This window comes from Mustela nivalis, assembly GCF_964662115.1.
Source record: "Mustela nivalis genome assembly, chromosome: 4".
Taxonomy (NCBI): Eukaryota; Metazoa; Chordata; class Mammalia; order Carnivora; family Mustelidae; genus Mustela; species Mustela nivalis.
This window is the reverse complement of record NC_139023.1, coordinates 34,454,308-34,481,590: the sequence shown is the minus strand read 5'-3', so window position 1 is coordinate 34,481,590 and position 27,283 is coordinate 34,454,308. Positions and strand designations below refer to the sequence as shown.

At 38.5% G+C, this 27,283-nt stretch overlaps 2 protein-coding genes across 8 annotated transcripts in view; one reads left to right on the top strand and one right to left on the bottom strand.

The window, feature by feature from the left end:
• Nucleotides 1-246: 246 nt before the first annotated feature.
• Nucleotides 247-1,168, bottom strand: LOC309863732 (uncharacterized protein; the record flags this gene model as incomplete). Of its 2 annotated transcripts, none has more annotated exons than XR_014311217.1 (2): nt 247-516; nt 641-723. XR_014311217.1 is itself a non-coding variant. In XM_082728904.1 (2 exons), one exon carries the CDS (start codon nt 1,166-1,168, stop codon nt 800-802), a length of 369 nt encoding a protein of 122 aa, XP_082585030.1. In that variant the 3' UTR covers nt 247-516; nt 767-799. The 2 variants fall into 2 exon arrangements, 1 of the variants encoding a protein (XP_082585030.1); XM_082728904.1 differs by lacking the exon at nt 641-723 and adding an exon at nt 767-1,168.
• N4BP2 (NEDD4 binding protein 2) overlaps nt 706-27,283 on the top strand; it is an 83,676-nt gene continuing 57,098 nt past the window's right edge. For 2 of the 6 annotated variants that reach the window (XM_082728861.1, XM_082728860.1), the window contains exons 1-2: nt 1,816-1,968; nt 15,143-15,239. The gene's annotated coding sequence lies outside the window, so the exon portion shown is untranslated. Of the gene's footprint in view, nt 816-1,813; nt 1,969-15,142; nt 15,240-27,107; nt 27,191-27,283 lie in introns of those variants that run through there. The other 4 variants (XM_082728859.1, XR_014311210.1, XM_082728857.1 and 1 more) reach the window with 4 other exon arrangements.

Sequence of the window (27,283 nt, the reverse complement as noted above, 5' to 3'; positions counted from 1 at the left end):
ATTACTAGGGTTCTTTCATTTCTAAAGTGGCATATATCACTGTTATTAGCCTCTTTTAATGGCTGTTCAGAGGCAGAGTTAATGTTAGGTTCTCAGCAATAGCTATTTATATCTTGAGATTCTGGGTTCTTTATTAAAATTTTTGCTGTTTTGAAATTTAATAAAAGCATTAGTAAAGATTTTGTATTGTAGTTTCTTAATTGGGACTCAAGGATCTCTAATAATAGAAAAAAAATCATACAAAAGTAAAATTGTGTATTGGTTTCATTAGAAAATCTACCATCCCGAGGTCTCTGCTTAAATATTTCTGATTCTTAAAAAAAAAAAAAAAAAAAAAACAACCCACTAGAATGTTTCCATTGAGTGTGAGTAGGTATTCCAATGAGATCCAGATGAAGATAAAAATTCACTTGAACTTTTCCCAATTTTCCACTCACTTTAAAGCAATTACTACAACATGGACAGTCTGCCTCTTCGACGCAGAGGAGTACTTCGTCAGGAAGCTGTTTTGTTTCTCTGTGAAAAACAATGAAAGTGGAATAAAAAGCAATCGCAAAGGGAGTCGAACAGAACGAGAAAAAAAAAAGGATCAGCAAAACCACCATCCCCTGCAGAAAGGAAGCGTGAAAAATTCATGCACCTGAAAACACTGACTTCACGTCCCATCCCAGAAGAAACAAACCAAAGAAAGCAGAGTTTAGGGGAAGAAACGGAGCAGGCGTAGGCGACAGGCTCATGGTACAGTGATCGCAAAAGGGAAGAAAACCTCGTTTTTTCTTGGCATCTGGAAACTGAAGCTCTAACTGGAGGGCAAGGTCAGTGCCTGCAGTCCAGCGCCGCAAACAAGCACACGTTTCAGTGCTTCCGCCAGCGCGTTCGGACCCAAGTGGGCAGCGCGGGCTGGGAGCCGGCAGCCTCCGTCCCGGCCGCAGCCGCCGTCTACCCCTTTGTTTCCCCGCGCCGAGGCGGCCGGCGCGGCCCGGAAACCGACGCGGGCAGCGCCGCGCGCGCAACGGCGGGTTCGCGCGCCCGCCGCCGCCGCCGCCGCGGCCCGGAGCCCCGAGTCAACAGCCCAGTGAGGCAATGCTGAGGCGGTCGGGCTGGCCCCGCTGTCCCTCTCAACTTGCCGCCGGGACCCGCGCGCTGGCGGGCCCGTCCCGGCTGTCATTTCCTCCCCCGCCTCGACCAGCGCCGAGTACGACCTCGGGTTTCTGCCTTGGTTTTCGGGTTGGGAGCGTGCCGAAGGCTAGAAACAGCCGTGGTCTCCCGCGCCGTTTACTTCGGCAAAAATTTGGGGCCCCTGATCGATAACGTTCACGAGCTCAAAACAGCGCCCGTCTTCCCCGAAAACTCGACACTTGGTTTGCTCCTCCCTGTGGCCGCTCCACCGGGAAAGGGGGAAACACAGGATGTCGGGGGAGCTTTTTGGTGGTGGTGTTGGTGAAGGCAGGGGTCCGAGGGCAGAATCGGCCAGGCCCGGACTCGCTCTCCTGAGGGAGCAGGAGAGAGCGCGCCCGCCGGCCCGGTCTCCGGAGCCGGCCCCGCGGGGCGGGCCGATGCGCCACGGCGGACTCGGGGACGAACCAGAGGTCGCGGCGGCGAGCCGTAGGGTGTGTGGGGGGAGGCGGAGGGCAGCGAGCCACCTGAACGACGTGGCAGCCATTCCCTACTTCCCGAGACCCCTCCCCACTCGGCCGCCCACCCGCCCTCTCGCGGCTGGCTGCTGCGAGGCTGCTCTTCCCGGGCCGAACAGAGAGCGGCAGTGTCTCCCCGCCCGGCACTCGCCGCGCGTCCCCCCCCACCCCGCAGCACCCCCCCCCGCCCCGCGGCCGCCGCTGCTCGCCAGCCCAGCGCCGCGCCGGAGAGCGCAGTGGCGGCGGCGGGAAAGGGCTGCGGACCCGCGGCGCCGCGTCGCACACTAGACGACGCGGCCCCGGCCTCGACGCCCTCCACCCGCTTTCGGAGCAGGTAAAGGCGGCGGGTGGTAGGCGCGGCGGAGGGTCCGGGAGGGAAGGGATTCCGGGGCCCCAAGCCGAAGCGAAGGGCCTGAGGCAGCGGCGGGCAGCGCTGCGACCGAAGCCCAAATCCCCGAACGTGGGGGCCGGCGCGGGGCCCGCGGGCCTGGCCGCCTGGACGGAAGGGAAGTGAGGCGTCGGGGAGAGGCGGGTCCTGGCGTGCCGCCGAGGCCGGGCGAAGGCGGGCGCCGCGGCCGCTTCCCCGGCCTCCCAGTCCCGGGCGGGCCTCCAGGCCCCAGACACACCCCTCTCGACCCCCCGGGGTTGCCTCCGTGTGGGTTCCCGCCGGGACTTGACCTCGTGCTTCTCCGAGCACCTTCGGCGTTTCCCAGGCGGAGCCTTCTCGGAACTTCGGGCCACCCTCCCGTAGTCCTAGCAAAGCCGTTTATTTACTCACTTCGTATCCAAACACAACCTCGCACTCCGCACGTTCCGATTTTGGACACCGTGGGGAGACACCCCAGGTCCCTGGTATTTGTGCCTCTTTGATCCTCGTCCGCACCCCCCTCCCCCACCGCAACTTTGATCCTCTGTGGGACCTTGCCTGAACCCTTCTGTCATCCGGACCCTCTCCGAGCTGTCCCTGTGCAAATTCGTCTTCCATAGAGTGAGTCATCCGACCGGGGGCACAGTTTATTCCTTAAGCTCGTTTGATTAAAACAGTAAACAGCCCCCCCCCCCCCCCAAGAGAGCTAGAGTAATAACGTGTAGATGCTAGATCTCGCTTGGTGTCGCTTTAAAGAATGTTCCTTTCCGCAACAGCCTTTGGAACTAGCTATCTGCTATTTGTGGCAGGGACAGGTTTGTACACATTCTCGCCATGCAGTGGTTGTAATGTCTCCATAGCACAGTCCCGACTTGCGGGCAGGATTGGCTGGTTTTTCTACACAACATCTTTAAGCCAATCACGAAGCGCTGCTTGCCTGGAGACTGGTTAACTCAGAAAAGGTAGGGATTGGCTGAGCGCAGAGAAGAAAATCCTGGTGATCAACCTCGCCTCTGGGAAAACAATGACTGATTTGCAGATGCCTCTCTTTTCTCACTTAAAAAAAAAAAATTACCTTTTATCCTAGCATCAGGTTTTCGTTACGTTTTTATTATTTCTATGGCTTTTTCTCTCAAACACCGAGCTCTCTTTTGTAACTCCTTTTAACCATCCTTCAATTTTCAATGAAAGAATCCTTACATGCTTTAAGAAATGTAAACGTCATGTGTTTGGATGCCCGGCGTGGTTCAGTTTTCTAACATGTACGTTTTTAAAGGTCAGAAATTGAGTCAACAATTTCTAAGTCCTATGCTAGATAGAGCCTTTATCATTTAAGTGGTTGTGTCCGGACAGGGGGGCTGCAGTGGTGGAGATGGTGGGAAGAATAGGGAAGAAATGGCTGCTTTTGTACGAGGAGCCTACAATTTACTTCATGAAAAAAGACTACTATATTAACGTGGGGGGGGGGGGGACCAACAACAAAACCAGTGCAAAATCCCAGTGCAGAAACCTAGCATACAGTACTGATGAAATGTCAGTCTGTGTACCTGTTGATTTTCATAGCTTTGAAGGGAAGAGTAAAGAGGACCAGGTGTTGGACCGAATAGAAAAAGTGGGCTTAAGTTATTACGGAAGAGTATTTTTTTCTTTATTGAAGTAGGTATAATATCTTGTACACAGTAGAGGCTAAATAAATATCAGCGTAGGTGCATGTTTTTTTAACTGAGGATTTTCCTTCTTTTAAAATCTCCTTGTTTGGCTTCACCATTATCCGTGATTGTGGGTGCCTTTTGATACGCAAAACAGTAACCATTTAGTAGTCACTCTGAGTTTTAGGGAACAGCTATCTCTTTGCCTTCCTTTCTTCAGCTTTTTATATGCAAACTCATGTTGTAAGTCTTGTGAAGAGTAGGTCAGGCCAAATATTGAATCTTAATAGATCCCTATTAAATGCCTGTAGAAGTAGCTTTAGGAATTAAAGAAGAGATTGAATGATTGGAAAAATATTTACCATGCTAGGCAATGAGTAAGCCAAAAGTCATTATCGGCCTAATCACCCTCATCCTTACAGTAATAAAAGTGGCTACCAATAATACCTGTTTGTATTTGTGCATATGTATATAAATGTATACATGCGTATATGTGCGTGTATGCCAGGCACTGTTTTAAGCACTGTACATAGACTACTGTATTTAATTTTCACAGTTCTATGAGATTTTCATTATTACTGGTACAATTTCACAGATGGGGAAACAGACAATATGAGAAATGCGAAGAAAGTTGTCCCAACATCAGCCAATTGGTATTTGGCAGAGCCAGGATTCTATCAGTTCTGGATCTTTCTGACCCCAAACCTTACTCTTATCATATTCTTTTTGTGGCCCTCTGAAACAAAAGCTTTGATATCAAGTAAATCGTGACATTTCCAAATATCTACCATTCCTTGCATCAGTTATAAGATGGATTATTTTATGTACGTTTACAAAAACCCCCCCAAACCAAAAAAACTCCCAAGTAACTGTGATATGCCATTGATTTTAGGGTTGTCCTTACCACATAAAATGTAAAAATGTCTTAAAATTGGTGAAATAAGTTATATTGGTTTGTCACATAAACATTTTTTCCCTCTACATTACAGTTCAGTTTGCTTATATAAAATCATATACAGATTTTAACATTACTCTGAATTTTGGTTTATTGAAGTTTCTTTTAAGTACCTTCCTACCCCCTGAACTGAAGTTTTAAAATATGTGTAGGTGGGCAGACTGTTGGAAGAATCTCAGCCTTGTTCTCCAGAAATTATTTTAGTAATACATCTAGGTTCAGGTTAATTAATTTGTGCTATCCAAACTCACATAACTTTGAAAATTTAAAAAAAAATCATTTTGTTAATTTCCACGGAGGAGGAAACTAGCCATGCGAGCTAGGTTTTTATGACTATTAGTGGAATTAGTAGCAGGAAGAACCCACATGTTGCCCTTGACTGAGCACTGGTTCTGGGTATACCAGTCTCAATAAACCCCACTAGACTGATAGTGGACACATTTTTCTAAACATGGATTGTTTGAATCCTTTGATCATATATTACATCAGTTTCTCTTAAAATGTTGAGAATGGTCCAAATATATGGTTATTAGTGTCTTCTTTTTCTTGAAATATTTTTCTCTAGCTTGGGGTTTTATTTTTTGATTATTTTTATTTGTCAGAAGTTTAAAATGTTCATACATGAATCCATCATTCTTTTCCTTTCTCATTGTTTCACATTTTTTTTTTTAACATTTTATTTATTTGCCAAAGAGAGAGAGAAAGAACACACAAGCAGGCAGAGAGGCAGGCAGAGGCAGCAAGAGAAGCAGGCTCCCTGCCAAGCAAGGAGCCCAGTGCAGGACTCGATCCCAAGACCCTGGGATCATGATCTGAGCCAAAGGCAGCGGCTTAACCAACTGAGCCACCCAGGCGTCCCATTGTTTCACATTTCTAAATTAAAACATTTCATTGTTCTGCAGCTGTGATCATCAGTTTTTTCCTAATATTCCTAAAATTAACTTTATAATCAGAATTTAGAATAAATTCGAAGCATAAATTCATAATTCTAAGGTAATACCACCTTAATTGTTTTACAGATTATTATTAAATCATTTATCACTGTTAAAAACTTGAATCTTCGTGTTTTGGAAAGCCTATCTTATTACATGTAAATTTTGAGATATAGTTAGGACTTTTTCTGGATTCTTGCATTTTTTATAATAGTTCTTCAGTCTTTTATTGGACTTTTGTGATTGTACCATTTAATTTTATTGTTACTGTCATAGCATGCTTGGTTTGTTTTTTAGTGGGCTCCATGCCCAGTGTGGAGCTCAGTGTGGGGCTTGAACTCACAACCCTCAGATTAAGACCTGAGCTGAGATCAAGTGTTGGTTGCTTAACCCCCTGAGGCACCCAGGCACGCCTTCATGATATGCAATAGTATTTGGTAGAGGGAATTTCCCCATGTTACTTTTTTGACGAAAAACATTTTTGTACATTTTCTATTCATTAAATTTAAGAATTATTGTGAGAACTGACAATGATACTTTTTTGTTGTTCTGAAGCAAGGTTTCTATTTATTTATTTATTTATTTATTTGAAAGTGGAGCCCAACGTATGGCTTGAACTCATAATCCTGAGATTGAGACCTGTGCTGATATCAAGTCAGTTGCCTAACCAATTGAGCCATTCAGGCACCCCAAAACAGGGCATCTTTTTATTTATTTATTTATTTATTTGAAAGTGGAGCCCAACCTATGGCTTGAACTCATAATCCTGAGATTGAGTCCTGTGCTGATATCAAGTCAGTTGCCTAACCAATTGAGCCATTCAGGCACCCCAAAGCAGGGCATCTTTTTAAAAAAAATTCTGTGTTTGAATTTTATTTCTTCTGCCTAGAGTGTTTTATTGTTTTCTCTGCCCTCCTCCCCCTAACCTTTGAACCTTTGATATATTTCTAATATACACTTAATGCTATGCTAAGCTTCTTCCTCCCTCCCTTTAGTAATTGAGCCTCACTGAATCTTCCTTTTTTTTTTTTCCTGCTAACACTGGTCCCAACCTAATTACTTTAGGTATGTAAGTATTAAATAAATACTGGCATGAATAGAGGAGATATTTTACTTTTGAAAATATTTTTCTCTGTTACCATCTATATTCTGATAATTCTCTGTCTCCAACCCAAAGCTCTTTTCCTGATAAGTGGACTCATGTATCATCTGTCTTCATGACATGTCCATTTGTATGCTATCATCGGGACTAAGCCTATCTCAAACTGTAGTCATTAACAACTTTCCGTCTCTTATCCTCAAACCAAAAATACAGAACAGACTGTTTCTTCTCAGTCTTCTTTCTAGCGGAAGATTAAATGAGATAATGCACGTGTGTTAAAAATTCAGTAAATGCTAGAGATTGATAATAATAACTTGGCAGAAACATGGGCTATCTGTTGTCCTCTCTTTTTGCTTTCACATTCTGATTGATCACTGAGCCCTGTTGGATACTTCTTAGTATTTCTTGACTCTGTGCCTGCCTTTTCCCTCTCCCCAAGACTACCATCCTGCTCAAGGTTAGCATCATCTCTCACTAGGATTGCTGCAGTCCTCTCCTAAGGTTGTATCCCTGCTTCTAGTGTTGCCTTTCTCCCCCGCCCCCTCATTGTAGCCACAATCATCTGACACAGTTGCATATTTTACTTCCCTGCTAATAAACCTTTATTGTGGCTTTTCATCATCTTTAGGATAAAGTCAGCTTCTTAATTTGGCTTTCAGGATCCTCATGATCTAATTTCTGTTCACCTCTTCGTCTTCATCCTCTCTCACCTCTTCCCTTTGCCTTCAGTGTGCGGATCATATTCGGTTACAGCATTTCTTCCTTAGGATGCCTGGTTTGTTCAATCTAAGCCTGAATACAGGAGCTTCCCTCTGCATTGCCTTCTCTGGTTCCCCGCTTCCTTTCCCTTTGGTTTTTGTTGTCTTATGCTTGTCTTTTGGGTCTCAGTCAGGATCATACCTCTGTGGGGAAGCTTTTTTTGATATCTCAAGGCCTGGTTTTTCAGGTTTGTCCTATTTCTTCTGTTTGTTTCCCTAGCCAACCTGTATTATCACATTGTTCTACTTTGCTTATCTGTCATCTCACCCTGTAGTGGTTAGGGTTAGTGAAAGAAAGAGGTGTATTGGCTATCTTAAAAAATGAGGTGATTTGCATGGAGGGAATTAAGTAGTTATTTTGGGGTTTACCTAGTAGAGAAGGGAAGAAGACACTATATATAATAGATGAAAGTCCCCCCCCCCCCTTTTTTGGAAGATTTTATTTTTGCAAGAGAGGAAGAGGTGGGGGGAGAGAGTGTGTGTGCAGAGGGAGAAGTAGATTCCCTGCTGAGCAGAGAGCCTGATGCGTGGCTCCTTTCTAAGATCCTGGAATCCTGACCTGAGCTGAAGGAGGATGCTTAACCATCTGAGTCACCCAGATGCCCCAGATGAAAGTTCTCTCGCTTAGGAAAGGGATACTAGGTAGGCTCTTTTATAGTGTCAGTGAAATACATCTTTACGTAAAATTTCCATATATTCAGTTTCTCTGTTAGGACTTTTTAGATTGCAAGGAACAGAGATACAGTTAGAAATAGCCTATTTCAAAGGAGAAGTTACTGGTTAACCACACAACAGAAATGGTATGGCTAGAAGTGGCCATATGGGCTAAGTTAGGAACTTGCCTGTAGGTCGGTCCTTCCTATACCTAAAATCTGTGTATACTGGTGCCATTTCTCCTATTGTGGCTATACTTCATGTGGTAGGACCTGGTTCCTCCCAGCACAGCTCTATTTAGAGCCTTATTTATGAGGTTTTGGGTAGATTTGGTCACATGTCCATACCTTGACCGATGCCTGCAGCTGAAGAGCTGAGGTGCTAAGGTGCTATGCTTTGTTGAGTTTAGATCATGTAATGTGCTTGTTTATGTGTCAGGGGTCTGTTAACAGAAAACAGACCCCTGGTGGAGTAGGGGAGGAGAAGGAGTTTTGGGGAAAGAAGTGGTTGCGTAGGATATGGATATAGCGTATGTACAATCCTCGTAGATTGTAGAGTATTTTGCATATAGTTTTTGGAGCTATAAAGATCCAGGAGGTCTATTCTATCCTGGGACTCAAAGCTGATAACTCATTATGTAGTTGTAACCAATGTAGTTCACTTCTCAGGATTTCTATTTGTGATTTTCTTCTCTGTTCTGACTCCAACTCTTCAGTGAACATTTTCTTTCCCTGCTAAAATCACCTTCTCTTTTTTTTTTCCCTTTGTACTTAAACCCTTTATAATTTTATTTAAAAAGTTGGTAAACATATACCATAAAATTAACTATCTTAATCATCTTTAGATGTACAGTAAGCACAGTAGTGTTAACTGTATGTGCATTTTTTTTGTGTGAATGTATTTGTTTTTATTATGTATTATTAAACAGCTTTAGCAATCTTACTGGCAAGAAGCAATATTAAAAGAAATACCTTCTTTTAATCACCTTGCTTCTTTTCTTTTCTTTTTTTTAAATTAACTTACACATACTTATTTCAGGGGTACAGGTCTGTGATTCATCAGTCTTACATAATTCACAGCGCAGACCATAGCATATACCCTCTCCAGTGTCCATCACCCAGCCACCCCACCCTGTCCAGCCCCCTCCACTCCAGCAGCCCTCAGTTTGTTTCCTGATATTAAGAGTCTCTTATAGTTTGTCTCCCTCTCTGGTTTCATCCCATTTCATTTTTTTTCTCTCTTCCCCCATGATCCTCAAATTCCACATATCAGTGATATTATATGATAATTGTCTTTCTCTGATTCACTTATTTCACTTAGCATAATACCCTCTAGTTCCATCCACATTGTTGCAAATGGCAAGATTTCATTTTTTTTTTTTAAGATTTTATTTATTTGTCAGAGAGAGAGAGAGAGAGAGCACACAAGCAGGCAGAGGCGGAGAGAGAAGCAGGCTCCCTGCTGAGCAAGGAGCCTGATGTGGGACTCGATCCCAGGACCCTGGGATCATGACTTGAGCGGAAGGCAGCGACTTACCTGACTGAGCCACCCAGGCATCCCAAGATTTCATTTTTTGATGGCTGCATACTATTTCATTATATATATATATATTTTACATCTTTTTATCCATTCATTTGCTGATGGACATCTGGGCTCGTTCCATAGTTTGGCTATTGTGGATGCTGCTGCTATAAACATTAGGGTGCATTTGCCCCTTTGGAGCTCTACATTTTTATCTTTGGGATAAATATCCAGTAGTGCAGTTGCTGGTTTGTAGGGTATCTCAATTTTCAATTTTTTGAGGAACCTCCATACTGTTTTCCAAAATGGATGCACCAGCTTGCATTCTCACCGACAGTGTAGTAGGGTTCCCACTTCTCTGCATCCTCACCAACATCTGTTGTTTCCCGACTTGTTCATTTTAGCCATTCTGACTGGTTTGAGGTGGTATCTCATTGAAGTTTTGATTTGTATTTCCCTAATGCTGTGCGATGTGTTTGTTTTCATGTGTCTGCTTGGCCATTTGGATGTCGTCTTTGCAGAAATGTTTATTCATGTCTTCTGTCCATTTCTTGATTGGATTATTTGTTCTTTGAGTGTTGAGTTTGATAAATTCTTTATAGATTTTAGACACTAGCCCTTTATCTGATATGTCAGTTGCAAATATCTTCTCCCATTCTGTTTTTTGGTTTTGTTGACTATGTCCTTTGCTGTGCAAAAGCTTTTGATCTTGATGAGGTCCCAATAGTTCATTTTTGCCCTTGCTTCCCATGCCTTTGGTGATGTTTCTAGGAAGAAGTTGCGGTGGCTGAGGCTGAAGACTTTGCTTCCTGTGTTTTCCTCAAGGTTTTTGATGGATTCCTGTCTCACATTGAGGTCTTTCATCCATTTTGAGTCTATTTTTATGTGTGTTGTAAGGAAATGTCCGGTTTCATTCTTCTGCATGTAGCCGTCCAATTTTTCCAATACCATTTGTTGAAGACAGACTGTCTTTTCTCTGTTGGACATTCTTTCTTGCTTTGTCGAAGATTAGTAAGCCATAGAATTGAGGGTCCATTTCTGGGCTCTCTATTCTGTTGCATGGACCCATGTGTCTGTTTTTTTGCTGGTACCATACTGTCTTGATGATTACAGCTTTGTAATAGAGCTTGAAGTCTGGAATTACGATGCCACCAACTTTGGTTTTCTTTTTCAGCATTCCTCTGTCTATTCCGGGTCTCTTCTTGTTCCATACAAATTTTAGGATTATTTGTTCCATTTCTTTGAAAAAAGTTGATGGTGGTATTTTGATAGGGATCGCATTAAATGTGTAGTTTGCTCTAGGTAGCAGGGACATTTTCACAATATTTGTTCTTCCAATCAATGAGCATGGAACATTTTTCCATTTCTTTTTGTCTTCCTTAATTTCTTTCATGAATATTCTATAGTTTTCTGAGTACAAATTCTTTGCCTCTTTGGTTAGATTTATTCCATATCTTATGGTTTCGTGTGCTGTTGTAAATGGGATCATCTCCTTAATTTCTCTTTCTTCTGTCTTGTTGGTGTGCATATGTGCATTGTTAATACAGTAGATCTCTAGAACTTTTTCATCTTGTAGACCTGAAACTCTAGTCCCAAAGAATTCTCCTTTTCTCCCTCTTCTCCAGCCCCTGGCAACCATCATGCTACTTGCTGTTTCTAAAGTTTGACTACTTTAGATACTTCGTATAAGTGGAATTGTATAGTATTTGTATTTTTATGACAGGATTATTTCACTTAGCATAATGTCTTCAAGGCTTATCCGTGTTGTAGCATTTGACAGGATTGCCTGCCTTTTTTGAGGCTGCATAATATTGCATATTGTGTGTTCGTGTGTACACCAATTATTCTTTATCCATTTTTCTGTTAAAGAACATTTATGTTGCATAGACATTTTTGGTTGCTTCTACTTCTTGGCTGTTGTGAATAATGCTGCATTGAACATGATTGTGCAAATATTTCTTTGGGGTCTTGTTTTCTTTTTTTTTGGTATATACCCAAAAAGTGGGATTGGTGGATCATAATATATTTTTGACTTTGGAGGAACCTCCATATTGTTTTCTGTAGCAGCTGCACATTTTATTTATTTTATTTTTAAAATTTATATTCCCATATAGTTAATATTCAGTGTGAAATTAGTTTCGGGTATGCGACATAGTCATCAGCAATTCTTTATATTACTCAGCAGCTGCACATTTTCCATTCCCACCAGCAGTACACAGGAGTTTCAGTTTCTTCCCATTCTTACCGACGCTTGTCCCAGCTTCCCCCCCCCCCCACCTTTTTTGATAGTGGCCATCCTAAAAGTTGTTAAGTGACACCTCATTATGGTTTTGATTACCATTTCCTGATGATTAGTGATGTTGAACATCTTTTCATATACTTGTAGATCATTTGTATATCACTTGTAGAGAAATAACTATTGGAGTCCTTTGCCCATTTTGAAAATTGAGGTTTTGTTTTGTTTTGTTTTTTGACTTGTAAGATGTATGTATTTTGGATATTAACATCTTATCAGAGATTGGTTTGCAGATATTTCTCTTATTCTGTAGATTGGCTTTTTGCTCTGTTGATTGTTTTCCTTTGCTGTGCAGAAGGTTTTTTTTTTAAGTTAGATGTAGTCCTGTTTGTTCTTGCTTTTGTTTCCTGTGCTTTGGTGCCATATCCAAGAAGTCATGCCAGTCCAGTGTTATGAAGCCTTCTCCCCTGTTTTCTTCCAAGTTTTATGGCTTCGGTTCTTATGTTTAGGTCTTTAACCCATTTTGAGTTAATTTTTTTTTTTAAAGATTTTATTTATTTATTTTACAGAGAGAAATCACAAGTAGATGGAGAGGCAGGCAGAGAGAGAGAGAGAGAGAGAGAGAGGGAAGCAGGCTGCCTGCTGAGCAGAGAGCCCGATGCGGGGCTCGATCCCAGGACCCTGAGATCATGACCTGAGCCGAAGGCAGCGGCTTAACCCACTGAGCCACCCAGGCGCCCCTTGAGTTAATTTTTGTATATGGTGTCCGGTAAGGTTCCAGGTTCATTCTTTTGCATGTGGATATCTGGTTTTCTAGGCACCATTTGTTGAAAAGACTATCCTCTCCCCATTGTGTAGCCTTCACATCCTTGTCAAAGATTACTTGAAGGTAGGGGTCCCTAGGTGGTGCCTTTGGTTAAGGGACTGACTCTTGGTTTCGGCTTAGCTCATGATCTCAGGGACATGAGACCACATCAGGCACCATGTTCAGTGAGGAGTTTGCTTGGGATTCTTTCTGTCTTCCTCTCCCTCCCCTTTTGCCCCTTTCCCCACTCGTGCTCGCTCGCTCTCTCTCTGTCTCTCTCTCTCTCAAATAAATAAAGATTACTTGATTGTATATGTGAGGATTTATTTCTGGGCTCTGTATTCACAACCTGAGATCAAGAGTCATATGGTCCACTGACTGAGCCAGCCAGGAGCCCCTCTTCAGTTTTATCATTTAAGATTTCTTCTTTCAGGGGCACTTGGGTGGTTCAGTATGTTAAGTGTCTGCCTTTGGCTCAGGTCATGATCCCAGAGTCCCGGGTTGTGGGGGGTGAGGAGTGGAGGTCCTTCTCAGTGGGAAGTCTGCTTCTCCCTCTGCCCCTCACCCTGGTCTAAATAAATTAAATCTTTAAAAAAATTTTTTTTTCTTTCATTTTCTTCCTTCTCATTACTTATGGAGTAGTTGAATTTTTCTTCTCAGAACACGCATGGATAGATAACCAGATATAACCTTTACTCTGCTTTATGAAAACTTGGCATATTTGAATTAGAAGTTTCAAATTAAGTGTTGGTATTTGGATTAAAAATAATTTTTTTCTTTATAGACAGAGTAGTTTACTTGAAGCATGGTACATTTAAAGACTTTTATAAATGGAAAATGCTTAAGCATATAGGAAAGTAGAATAGTACATTGAACTTGTGTATACCCACCTTCTAGATCGAATAGTTTTTAATAATTTTGCCATATTTACTTTACATATCTGTGTATGTACAGATATTTTCTGCACCATTTAAAAGGATATTAATGGTGGCAAGTGAAAGTTATTATTTTTTTAAAAGATTTTATTTATTTGAGAGAGAGAGAGTGAGCAAGAGAGAGCACAAGCCAAGGGGAGAGACAAAGGGAGAATGGGAGGGAGAAACAGACTCAGTGTTTCAGATTCAGGTTAAAGGTTTTTAGACGAGTACTTTAGCAATGCTTTATATTCATATTGCTTCATGTTAAGAGCACATAATGTTTACTTGTCCATCATTTTTTTTTTTTTAAAGATTTTATTTATTTGACAGAGAGAGAGAAATCACAAGTAGGCAGAGAGGCAGGCAGAGAGAGAGAGGGGAGGAAGCAGGCTCCCTCCGGAGCAGAGAGCCCGACACTGGGCTTGATCCCAGGATCCTGGGATCATGACCTGAGCTGAAGGCAGAAGCTTTAACCCACTGAGCCATCCAGGTGCCCCTACTTGTCCATCATTCTGATGCTGTGTTTCATCACCACGCTGAGGTGGTGACAACCAGATCATCTTATTGAAGGTTATCTTTTTCTTTTTGCATCTGTAAGTCATCTGTGAATGGCACTTCGGCACTGGGTAAATCTATGAACCTGTTTCAACTAATAATTTTAACCTTCTTTGGTGATGGCTGATTCTTGTTCCAGCTCCTCGTTACAAATATTAAGATTCTTTTGTTCCTTTTACATTCTTTTAGCATAGTCATGTTCTGTGAAGAAGTTTCCCTCATCAGTTAGGGCTATTTTGTTATCTTGAAATGATGTTCTACTTGGAGAATAAATGCTTAGTTTGTTCCTTTAATATAGCCTTTTCTGGAGGGTTACAGTTGCCTCCAGTGGTGACAAATGAGGTTGGGTCTTTTTTGTCTTTGTTTTTGTTTCTGTTTTTTAACTTTTGTGGCTTACTTTCTTTCCTTTTTTTTTTTTTTTTTTTTGACTGATGTATACTTTTATTTATTTATTTTTTAAAATTAATTTAATTTTTTCAGTGTTCCATGATTCATTGTTTATGCACCATACCCAGTGCTCCACGCAATACGTGCCCTCCTTAATACCCACCACCAGGCTCACCCAACCTCCCGCCCCTCTCTCCTCCAAAACCCTTAGTTTGTTTCTCAGAGTCCACAGTCTCTCATGCTTCGTCTCCCCTGTGGATTTCCCTACTTCACTTTTCCTTTCCTTTTCTTAATGTCCTCCAAGTTATTCCTTATGCTCCATAAGTTAGTGAAACTATATAGTAATTGACTCTCTCTGCTTGACTTATTTCACTCAGCATAATCTTCTCCAGTCCATGTTGATACAAAAGTTGGGTGTTCATCCTTTCTGATGGAGGCATAATATTCCATTGTATATAGGGACCAAATCTTCTTTATCCATTTGTCTGTTGAAGGGCATCTTGGCTCTTTCCACAGTTTGGCAATTACTTTTGTGTCTTTCTCTGTGGAATATCATATGTACTTATAAGTATTACATATTTTGAACTTCGGTTTCATTTAGGATTATATATCGATGTAGATTTGCCTTTATTGTATATATAAAATATATTAATATTTTATTTTTTTGTAGTGAGAAGACATGTTGAATAACAGGAAGAGCTATAGAGTTTGCAGATATCAACTGTGGCCTTAGTAAGCACATTCTTAGCGTCTATGTCAGACAGATGGTAAGTATTGTTAAAGTCATAGAGTATGAATTTTTTGCACTTAGGTTCTCAAGCTGTTTTAGTGATTTAAAAAAATCTCTCAGAAAGAAAATGTAATCATGGATTTTGTTACTAGAACTTCTCAAAGAGCTTGTGGTTGTATAAAAAACTGTACTGTAGTTCTGCTTTTCCTCTTTAATATTTCCCCTTTAATGTATTAGAGTCTCTGCTTCTAAAATGCTTCTTCATATTTTATATATTCTCCATCTGCAAATATTATTTGTGCACCTATTTTATGTGTGGGACTACAGCTAACTGTCAGACTGGAGTATGTATCATTACCTGTGTTACTAAGGAACATGGCTAATGGGGAAATCTACACACATAGATGAAAATATGTTGGTAAAACCAACAGTGTGAGGCCCTAAAATAACCAAGCAAGACTAATACTGGCAGTATGTAATGGAGGATTATAGAAAGTGTTGAAGAACTCTAGAGAATTACATCTTCCTGGGTTTTTTTGGCCAAAAGCTGTATATTATTTAGCAACTGGATTTTTCACTTAAAAATATGTTTCAGGGGTCATTCTGGTTTCTATATATGTCTGGTTTCTTTATCTTAAACTGTTTAATAGTTGTCTAGTATTCTAAAGGGTGACTTTTACCATTATTTATTTAGCCATACTCTTATCCATTGATATTTAGGATGTCTTCAATGATTAGTTTTTATGTCAGATAAATACATTTTAAGATTACTGGTCACCTTAATTTGATTACATTTTGTATAAATGCTGGTGTTTTGTTTGTTTTTTAGTGACACACCTTTTGGTACCTTCATGAGATTTAGTATTTATTTTATCCTTATCATAGTGGTACACTTAAAATCATTTTGTAGGTAACTTAATCCCCAGTAAAGGTGGATTGTTTGGTTTGGGTAGCATTTATTTCTTTTTTTTTTTTTTTTTTTTTTTTTTTTTTTTTTTAAAGATTTTATTTATTTATTTGACAGAGAGAAATCACAAGTAGGCAGAGAGGCAGGCAGAGAGAGAGGAGGAAGCAGGCTCCCTGCTGAGCAGAGAGCCCGATGTGGGACTCGATCCCAGGACCCTGAGATCATGACCTGAGCCGAAGGCAGCGGCTTAACCACTGAGCCACCCAGGCGCCCGGGTAGCATTTATTTCTGAAAGAGATGTTTCTTCATCTTGTTTGGGATGATAGAATGTTTTGGGTTCTGTGACTTCCATATATATTCCTTATAGAGTGATGTTTTTGTTTTTCTTTCTTTTTTGATGGCTTTAAGGAGCTAAAGTATTATTAATAAATTTGATTGTTTGTATCAATTTTCTTAGGCCTCTTCTTTCTAGATGGTTGATATTGCATATATTAAATAGAATATCTTTCTTGTTACAGAAATTTATTTTCTGATATTGTTCTATAAAGTTAAGTTTTCTAAAATTAGTGGCCTTTGTATAAATATAGCAGATTTATTTGTAAATGACATGGGGAATTTCTTTAGTGTTTTAGTATTGTGTTGATGATGTAGCTTTCGATAGGAAGGTTTTTTTTTTGAAGTGGTATTTATTGGTATATTCACTTTAATGGCAGTACTGACTATTGCCATACCAGTGTTAGAGTTTGTGTTCACTCTACTACGTTTATAAATTTCATGTTAACCCAGACTTTTTTTTTTAATATTTAAAAGAACATGTATCTTTATCTCTTAAAAAACAACAACAAACAAACAAACAAACAAACAAAACTTGAGTTGTTAAGGCCACCTGCTGGAATATTCTGATGGTAATCAGTGAGCAAATACATATTGGTTGGTTCTCTATCAGGTTAAAATTGAATTATAGAGGTAGAAGAGCTTAGAAAATGAATAGAATATGAAATTTAAATTTTCATGGCCTCATTATTAATAAAAATTTATATTACTTGTTTTTAGGTTTTTCATTTGAGCCAGTTTCACATTTCTCCATAATATATCAAACCTTACTTACCCATCCTTATTTCCCATATCCTTTTAGAATGCACTCTGTAGGTCAGGTATGTATGTGAAGAAGCTACATAACCTTGTTTAAACTAGCATATTAATAAGGCTCTCTTTATGGAAGAAGAAAGATGCCTTGGATCAGTTGATAAAAGAGTTGAAGATCACTCAGGGGGATAAATGGAATTGAAATAATCTGGGTACAGAAAGTAAAACTGGTACTTGGTGGTAGTGTATGTTTTCATAGAGGTGCTTCACTATACTAAATATTAGTTGGACACTTAAGCTGCCTACATGTTTAGATCTTTTTCTGTATAAATGGACATGATGGAAAAAGAGGTAGAAGGGATGTATGGCTTGCCAGGTGGAGGAAGTATAGAGGAAATCTAAGATTCAGCTTTATTAATAGTGGTTGTTTTTTCCCTCCTGTTTATTAAAGTATGTATATAGTATAGATTATTTGGAAAATGCAAAAGTAGTATTTAAAAAGAGTAGTATGCTAAATATAAAGTAACTTATAATCCCATAAACAAGAGATTTCTAGTCTAATATTGTAATCTAAACTAGTTCCATTTGGGTGTCTGTATAAATTATATTTAGTTTTGTGTCTTGCTTTATTTTCTAACCTTGTCTTAAAAAAAACCCCTCTCAAATATTAACCAAAATATAGTCTTTAATGACTGTATAAAATTCCATTTTAGGAATCTTAAAGGGATATTGTGCTTAGTGGAATCTAATAAATCTGGGTTCAATCCCTGTTTTGTTCCTTGAGAGCCTTAAGCTTGATACTTATCTTTTCTAGTTCTTATTTTTCTTATTTGCAAAATAGGCATAATATTACTTACCATTTTAAAAGTTAAGTAAAATAATGGCCATAACATTCTAGCTGATGTATGTTAAGTATTTAATAAACGATAATTGCTATCACCAGAAATTATTTTGTCATTTCTTTCTCATTACTTTATTGTTTTTTAGTTTTTCTTTGTAAAAAAATTACTGTATTTTAATATTTCTGTATAAATATCTATTTAAATATGTAAATCTGATTCTTTTCTATCATGAATTTCTGAAAGTGGAATTGTTTGATCAAAGAATGTAAGTTGACCCTTGAACAACACGGGTTTAAACTGCCCGGATCCACTGGCATGCAGATTTCTTACAGTATAGTACTGTAAATATATTTTCTCCTCTTTATATTTTCCTTAATAACATTTTCTTTTCTCTAGCTTACTTTATTGTAACAAAACAATACATATAATATATAATACATATAATACATTTACAAAATTTGTGTTAATTGACTTGTGTTTATATTCTCAGTAAGGCTTCCAGTCAATAATAGGCTGTTAGTAGTTAAGTCAAAAGTTATCAGTGGATTTTTGATTACCTGGTTGGTGTTCTTACCACCTCCCCCAACATTGTTCAAAGGTCAACTCTAATTTGAGATTTCTTGATACACAGTGCCAGTTTGTTTTCTAGAAAGGTTCTACTAGTTTATTCTCATTACAGTGTATTAGAATTCCTATTTCACTATAGCCTTGCCAACAATGGCTATTATTATTTAAAGATTATTTTTTTATCTGTTAAGCAACATAACAGTCATATCTGACGTAACAGTAATATTCTTTCTCTTTAAAAAAAAAAAAAAGAAAGAGAGAGGATGGGCATGGAGCCTAATGTGGAGCTTGAACTCAGGACCCTGACATCAAGACCTGAGCTGAGATCAAGAGTTAGATGTTTAACTGAGTCACCCAGGCACCTCAGTAATATTCTTTTAACTTCACTTTTTAAAACAAGGATTTATTTATTTATTTATTTGGGGGGTGGGAGGAGAGAGCACAAGCGGGGGAAGTGGCAGGCAGAAGAAGCAGGTTCCCTGCTGAACAAGGAGGCCGATATGGGACTCCATCCCAGGACCCTGGTATCATGACCTGAGCCAAAGCTTTACTGATGACATCACCCATGCATTCCTCTTTTAACTTCATTTTGTTAATGGGGTTAAACTTTTAAATTTTTATTGAGTATTACAATTTCTTTCTAGAATTCTATACCTATTGCTTTCCTGTTCTTATTTCTTTTTGCTTACCTTAATCCTTTATTTATCTAGCAGGAATTTATTGAGTGCTTACTATGTGCTAGACATTGTTTTGGTATTGGTATATAGTTTTGGTACTTATTATTTAGTTTAGTGATGGCAGTGCAGGAGTGAACAGAATTGCCAAAAGCCTTTGGTTTCAAAGAGTTTACTTCCTAGAGTCAGGGTATATACAAGCATTAACCAACATAAACATTGAAATTACAGAGTGGTAATTGATTTGGAGGGAAAAAATAATGAGAGAGAAATGGAGAGAACATTCGTGTGTGCAGTTTTGCATAGTATGGTTAGGGGAAGCCTTGCTTCAAAGGTGCCATAAGTTAAATCTTGTAAGGAGTGAGTCAGGTAGGTATCTGGGGGAGTGCATTTCAGGCTATGAATTAAGTATAAGGGCAGTAAAACAGGAGAATACTGGGTGAATTTAAGAAAGAGCAGGAGGGAGAGTACCAAGAAATGATTTGAAAGAGTTCTTAGGGAACCATACTGTTTAGTATCTTAATTAGGCCATTTTAAGAATTTGAGCTTTTACTCTATATGAAATGCAGAGGTCTTGGAGGCTTTAAATCAAAACTTTGACTTAGGATCTACAGATTCAACAGAGTCCCTGTCAATATTCCAAAAGGCTTTTTTGCAGAAATTGGTAAACGAATTCTAAATTTTGCATGTAAATCCAAAGCGGGCAGAATAGTCAGAAGTCTTGGAAAAGAAGAGCAAAGTTCAAAGACTCACTTTTCCTGATTTTATTTTACTTTTTTAAAGATTTTATTGTCAGAGAGAGAGAAGAGATACAGAGAGACAGAGTACAAGCAGGGGGTTTGGCAGGCAGAGGGAGAAGCAGGATTCCTGTTGAGCAAGGAGCCAGATGTGGGACTCTATGCCAGGACCCCCCGGGATCGTGACCTGAGCTGAAAGGCAGACGCTTAACTGACTGAGCCACCCAGGCATCCTTACTTTTCCTGATTTTAAAACTTAACTATAAGTCAAGATGATGTGATACTGGCATAAGAGTAGATATATAGACCAGCGAAATAGAATTGAGAATTTGTAGTAAACCCTTATAGTTATGGTCAGTTGATTTTTGGCATGGGTGCCAAGACCATTCATTGGAAAAAGAATAGTCTTTTTGTTTTTTCAAAGATTTTATTTATTTGTTAGGGAGTGAGCAAGCGAGAGAGAGCTCACAAGCTGGGGGGAGCAGCAAAGGGAGAGGGAGAAGCAGACTCCCTGGTGAGCAGGGAGCCTGACAGTGGCAGAGGTGGGGGAGGGCTCGATCCCAGGACCCTGGGATGGACCTGAGCCAAAGGCAGATGCTTAATGGCTGAGCCATCCAGACGCCCCAGTGTGTAGAGTTTTTATCATGAGTGGATGTTGATGTTTTTCAAATAGTTTTTGTGTGTATATTGAGTTGATTATATGATTTTTCTTCTTTATTTTGGTAATACTGGGTATTGCATTGATTAATTTTCCAAACATTAAAACAGCTTTATAATCTAAAAATAAATTCAGGTTAGTTGTGATACATTTTTTTTTATAAATAACTAATATTTTTGTGTTTGTATAATATATCATTCATAATTTATGTCTTTCTACTGTAATATTTTGCTTTGGAATTTTGCATTTATTTTCATGATTGAAATAGGCCTGGAACTTTTTTCTTTTAATATCCTTGTAAGGTTTTGGTATCAAGGTTAGGTTGGCCTCATAAAATGCGTTGGGAAGTGTTTTCTCTTTAACTGAGTCTCTAGAAGAGTTTGTGTAAGATTGATATTATAGGTTATTTAGTGGGATTTACTTATAAAGCCATCTAGACCCTAGAGTTTTCTTTGTGGGAAGGTTTTAAGTTAAAGATCCATTTCTTTAATAGATACAGGACTATCAGATCTTGTTATTTCAGATATGGTATGATATATGTTTTTAAAAAAATATACATTCCATTTAAAGCTTAAAATTGGCATAAAATTATTTATGATCTCTCTCCCTGTTTTAACACATGTCTCTCGACTTGATGGGCCCAGCACACTTCCACTGTGCAACTCTGCTGTCTCTGGACTTGATAATGATGTCCCCTTTTTCATTTCTGATATTGGTAATTTGTACCTCCTCTCTCTTTGGTCGCTCTTGCCAGAGATTTGTTATTTTTAATAGTTTTTTTTTTTTTAAGACTAGTAGATTTCAGAGAACTGTCTTTTGATGTTGTTGATCCCATTTACTATGTATTTGTTTTCTATTTTGTATTTGCTGTTTGTTATTTCCTTTCTAGTTTTTTGGGGTTTGATTTGCTGCCGCCCCTCTCTAAATGGCCTATTGAATGTTTAGACAGTTGATTTTTCAGCCTTTCTTTTTTTCTAATATATGCATTTATATGCATCTTTTTTTTAAAAATAAAGATTTTAATTATTTATTTGAGAGAGAATATGAATGGGGGGATCGGAAAGAGAGAGGGAGAGTCAGAGTCCCTGCTGAGCAGGGAGCCTGATGCTGGGTGGGACTAGATCCCAGGACCCTGAGATCATGACCTGAGCCGAAGGCAGATGAACTAACTGAGCCACCCAGGCACCCGCATTTATTTGTATGCATCTTTTTCTGTGCATGACTTTAGTTGTATCTCACAAATTTGGATATATTTATTTGGTTAAAATATTTTGTAATATTAATTTATTTTATTTTTTAAATTTTCATTTATTTATTTTTAAAAATATTTTACTTATTTATTTAGAGAGGGCTTGTGGGGGGTGAGGAAGGCAGAGCGACAGAGAGGGACAAGCAGACTCTGGGCTGAGTGCAGAACCAGACCCGAGGTTCAATCTCACATCCCTGAAATCATGACCTAAGCCAAAATCAAGAGATGGATGCTTAACCCACTGAGCCACCCAGGTGCCCTTTAACTATTATCTTGAATTGATGTTAGCATTTCACTAACATAGTGGAATTCTTCTTTGACTTAAGTACGGGAGTATATTTTCAAACAACTGTGTCTTCTAGTTCTGTTTTAGTTAATAATTTTAATATAATCCCATATGTACTAGAAAATAAAGTATATTCTGTGGTTATTTGATTCAATGTTATATAGATAGTAAGCCAAGTTATTTATTGATCTTCTCTGTCCTTATTGTTCCTCCCTTCATTTTTTTTTATTTTGTTGGGGGGGAGCTCTTTTTTCTAATAGTTATAGAGGGAGCATTTTTACAAGTTGAATACAAACTTAGAATTGCAGAATTGTTACATCTTCCTGGTGAATTTTATCATTGACATGTACATCAGTGGTGATTTAGATAAGAGCAATTTTTATTTTTTTTTGAAAATGATTTAATATTTGATGTAAAAAGAACAACAGAAATCACAGGGAAAATCAGAACCTTTCTGGGCTTCTTTTTCACTTATTTTAGTTTAGATTGGCTTGTACTTTGAAATGAATATGGGAGAAAGTACCAAAACCTTTGGTTGCTTAAGATCTCTAAAACATTTTTTTCCTTTTAAAAATTTTTTATTTTTTTATTCAAGTATAATTAACATACGGTGTTATATTAGTTTCAGGTATACAGTATAATGAGTCAATAATTCTATGTATTTCTCAGTGCTCATCAATATAAGCATACTCTTAATCCCCTTTATTTCACCCATCTGCCAACTTACCTCTTCTCTGGCAACCACCATTTTGTTCTCTGTATTTAAGAGTCTGGCTTCCCCCCCGCCTTGGTTCATTTGTTTTGTTTCTTAAATTCCACATATGAATAAAATCATATGATATTAGTCTTTCCCTGACTGGCTGTTTCACTTAGTATTATATCTTCTAGGTCCATCCTGTGTTGTTGCAAGTGGCAAGATTTCATGGCTTTTTTATGGCTGAGTAATATTCCACTGTGTTTGTGTGTATGTACACATCCCACATCTTTAATCATCTGTTGATGGATTCTTGGGCATAGAGGCCTGAATTCATGACCCTGAGATCAAGACCTGAGCGGAGATCAAGAGTTGGACATTTAATGGACTAAGCCATCCAGGCACCCTTATGTCTTGGCTATTGTAAATTATGCTTCAATAAACATAGGGGTTCATGAATCTTTTTGAATCAGTGTTTTCATTTTGGGTAAATACCCAGTAGTGGAATTACTGGATAATATGGTAATTCTATTTTTAATATTTTGAGGAACCTCCAAATAACTTAATACCTAAAAACCGAATAATCTGATTAAAATGGGCAAAGGACCTGAATAGACATTTTTCTAAAGAAAACATACAGATAGGCAACAGACAAGTGAAAATATGCTCAACATCACTAATCATTGGGGAAATGCAAATTAAAACCACAATGAGATACCACTTTACACCTGTCAGAAGTACTAAAGTCAAAAAAATAATAAGTGTTGATGAGGATTTGGAGAAAAAGGAACTTTTGCGCACTGTTGGTAGATAAGAGCAATTTTAGGGTAGTTGTAGAAATGGTGGAGGCAAAAATCTATGAAAGAATGGAAGGAGAAAAATTGAAAACAGTTGCTGTATGTTGTTCGTATTTTCCCCTAATTTTGTTTCTGATACATAGGTCTTTTACATTTAAATGTGGCTAGATCTGTTAGTATTTTTTTTTCCTTATGATTTCCTCTTTGTACTTTTTTGCTTATATAGTTTATTTTCCCAAGATAGGATATTCACTTGTTCCATGGATCTTATACTGCTGAACATTGCTGTCCACTAGAACTTTCTGCACTGATGGGTAAAGCTTACTATTTCTGCTCTCCAATATGGTAATCATTAACCACATGTAGTAAGTGAGCATTTGAAATATGAGTAGTATGACTGATGAAATGAATTTTTAATTTAACATGCTTTTTTTCAGAATTAAACTTTTTATTTTGGGATTATACATTCACATCTGGCTCTAATAAATGTACAGAGAAATCTCCTGTGTTCTTTACCCAGTTCCCCCGATGGAACATTTTTGCACAACTGTCCTATGGTATCATAACCAGGATATTGTCATTGATATAGAACATTTCCATCAATACAAGAATCCCCCAACTTACCCTTAAATGGCCACACCCACTTGCCCTCCTCTCCCCATCCCTTCCTTAACTCTTGGCAGTCATTAATCTGTTCTCTATCTCTTTTTTTTTTTTTTTTAAAGATTTTATTTATTTATTTGACAGACAGAGATCACAAGTAGGCAGAGAGGCAGGCAGAGAGAGAGAGGAAGAGAAGCAGGCTACCCGCTGAGCAGAGAGCCCGATGCGGGGCTGGATCCCAGGACCCTGAGATCATGACCGGAGCCGAAGGCAGAGGCTTAACCCACTGAGCCACTCAGGCGCCCCTGTTCTCTATCTCTTTAATTTAAAATGTTATATTAATGGGATCATTCAATATATAGCCTTTGGGGATTGGATTTTTTCCATTCAGCATAACTCTGGAATTTCATCTAGGTTATTTTTGTGTATCATTACTTTATTCCTTTTTATTGCTAACTAGTAATTTGTGGAATGGAATGGAAGTATCATAATTTGTTTAACAGTTCACCCACTGAAGGACATCCAAATTGTTTTCTAGTTTTTGGTTATAATGAATAAAGCTGCTATAAACTTGGTGTACAGGTTTTTGGGTGAACTTAATATTTAATTTATCTTAGATAAATGCCCAGAAATGCAATTGCTGAATTGTTGTATGATGTTGTGTGTTTAGCTTTTAAAGAAACCTCCAAACTCTTTTCCAAAGTGACTGTACCATTTTACCTTCCCGGCAGAGTGTATGAGCCATCCATTTTCTCTGTAACCTTGCCAGGATTTTGTGTTGTCATTAGTTTTTAGGTTAGCCCATTTGATAGCTGTGTAAGTAATATCTCATTGTATGTAGCTTTAATTTTGCATTTACTTAATGCCTAATGATGTTGAACATCTTTTATGTGCCTATTTGCTATTCATATATCCTTTTGGTATTATGCTTTTTGCCCATTTTCTAATTGAATTGTTTGGTTTTTACTCTGGAGTTTTGGTAAGTTCCTTATGTATTTTAGATATCAGTCCTTTGTTGGATATATGGTATGCAGGTATTTCCTCCAATCTATAACTTATGTTTTCATTTTCTTAACAAGATCTTTCAGAGAGTGAAAGTTTTAAATTTTGATGAAATACAGTTTATCTGCTTTTCCTTTTATGGATTATGCTTTTGGTGTTTTGTTTAGCTCTGGGTCCCAGAGATCTTCTCCTCTTTTTTTTATGGTTTTTGTTTTTGTTTGCTTCTTTTCCTAAGATGTTTATAGTTTTATGGATTTGAGTTTTTGGTCCATTTTGAGATAATTTTTCTATCAAATGTGAAAATGAGGTCAACATTTATTTTTTTAATCTGTGGATGCCCACTCGCTATAGTTCTCTTTGTTGAAAAGACTATCTTTTCTCCATTAAATTGCTTTTGCACCTGTCAAAAACATATTGGTATATTTCTGTGTTGGTATATTTCTGGGTTCTCTCTTCTGTTTCCAAGTGTATAATCTGTTTTCAGATCTATATGTCTGTCCCTCTACTGATACCATACAGTCTTGGTTAATGTAGTTATACAATAAATCTTGAAATTGAGTTGACTGATTCCTCTCTTTCAAAATTGTTGTAGCATTTAGTTTGAGAGTAATGTTGTCCGTATCCACAAAAAACAATCTGAGAATAATCTTGTCCATATTCACAAAAACTCTTGCTGGGGTTTTGAAAGGAATTCTATCAGTTTAGGGAAAATTAACATCTTTACTATGTTCAGTTTTCTAGTCCGTGAACATCCTGTGTCTTCCCACTTATTTAGATCTTTGATGTCTTTTATCAGTGTTCTATAGTTTTCAGCATACAAGGTTCTGTAGTGACATCCTTTTTTTCATTCCTGATATTGGTACTATGTGTCTTTCCTCCTTTTTTCTTTGTTAGTCATGTTAGAGGTTTGTCATTTTTATTTTTAAAGAACTATCAGTTTGTTTCATTGATTTTTCTTTTTTGTTCTTATGTTTTCCATTTTATTCATTTCTACTCTTATTTTTATTTATTCCCTTTTGCTAGCTGTGGATTTGTTTTGCTCTTCTTTTTCTAGGTAATTGCTGTGGGAGCGCTTCAATTATTAATTTGAGACTTTTCCTCTTTTGTGATTTGTATGCATTTGGTTATAAATTTCCAGCATTGCTGCTTTAGCTGTGTCCTACAAATTTTGATATGGTTTATTTTCATTTTCATTCATTTCAGTGTATTTTTAAATTTTTCTTCAGACTTTCTCTCTGACTCATGGATTATTAGGTATATTGCTTAAGGTCCGGTTACCTCTGTTAATTGATTACTGCTTTGATTCCATTATGGTCAGAGAATACACTTTCTATGATTTCAGTCCTTTTAATTTTCTGGGTTTGTTTTAAGGCCTTGGATATGGTCTTTCTTGGTACATATTTGGTGGGCACTTGGAAATAATGTATTCTGCTATTGTTGGGTGGCGTGTTCTATAAAAGTCGATTATTCTTAATTGATGACGTTACTGTGTTCAGTATCCTTGCTCATCTTCTGTATAGTTATTCTATCAATTGTTGAGAGAAGAGTTTGAAATTTCTCTAATTGTGGATCTGTCCGTTTCATTTCAGTTCTGTCAGCTTCTGCTTCACTTATTTAGTGGCTCTTTTGTTTGGTGCATACACATTTAGGGTTGCTATGTCTTCTTGGTGCACTGATCCTTTATGATTATATAATGTCCTTCTCTGTCTCTGATAATTTTTTCCCCTCTGCATTCTACTTTATGTGCTATTAATATAGAAAAGTGCAATTTAACTTAATTTAACTTAATTTAAATTTAAATAGGCACTTGTGGCCAGTGGCTGCCATATTGACAGTGCAGTTCTGGAAGATGGAGAGAGCTATGACACAATAAATTTAATTAAAAGGTAAATTTTATAGTATGGGTGTTAAGGGCCAATGGTTGGTTCAGAGAAAGGGAGATTGGGGCAGAGGGATTGGGGCGACATGATTTTAAATTG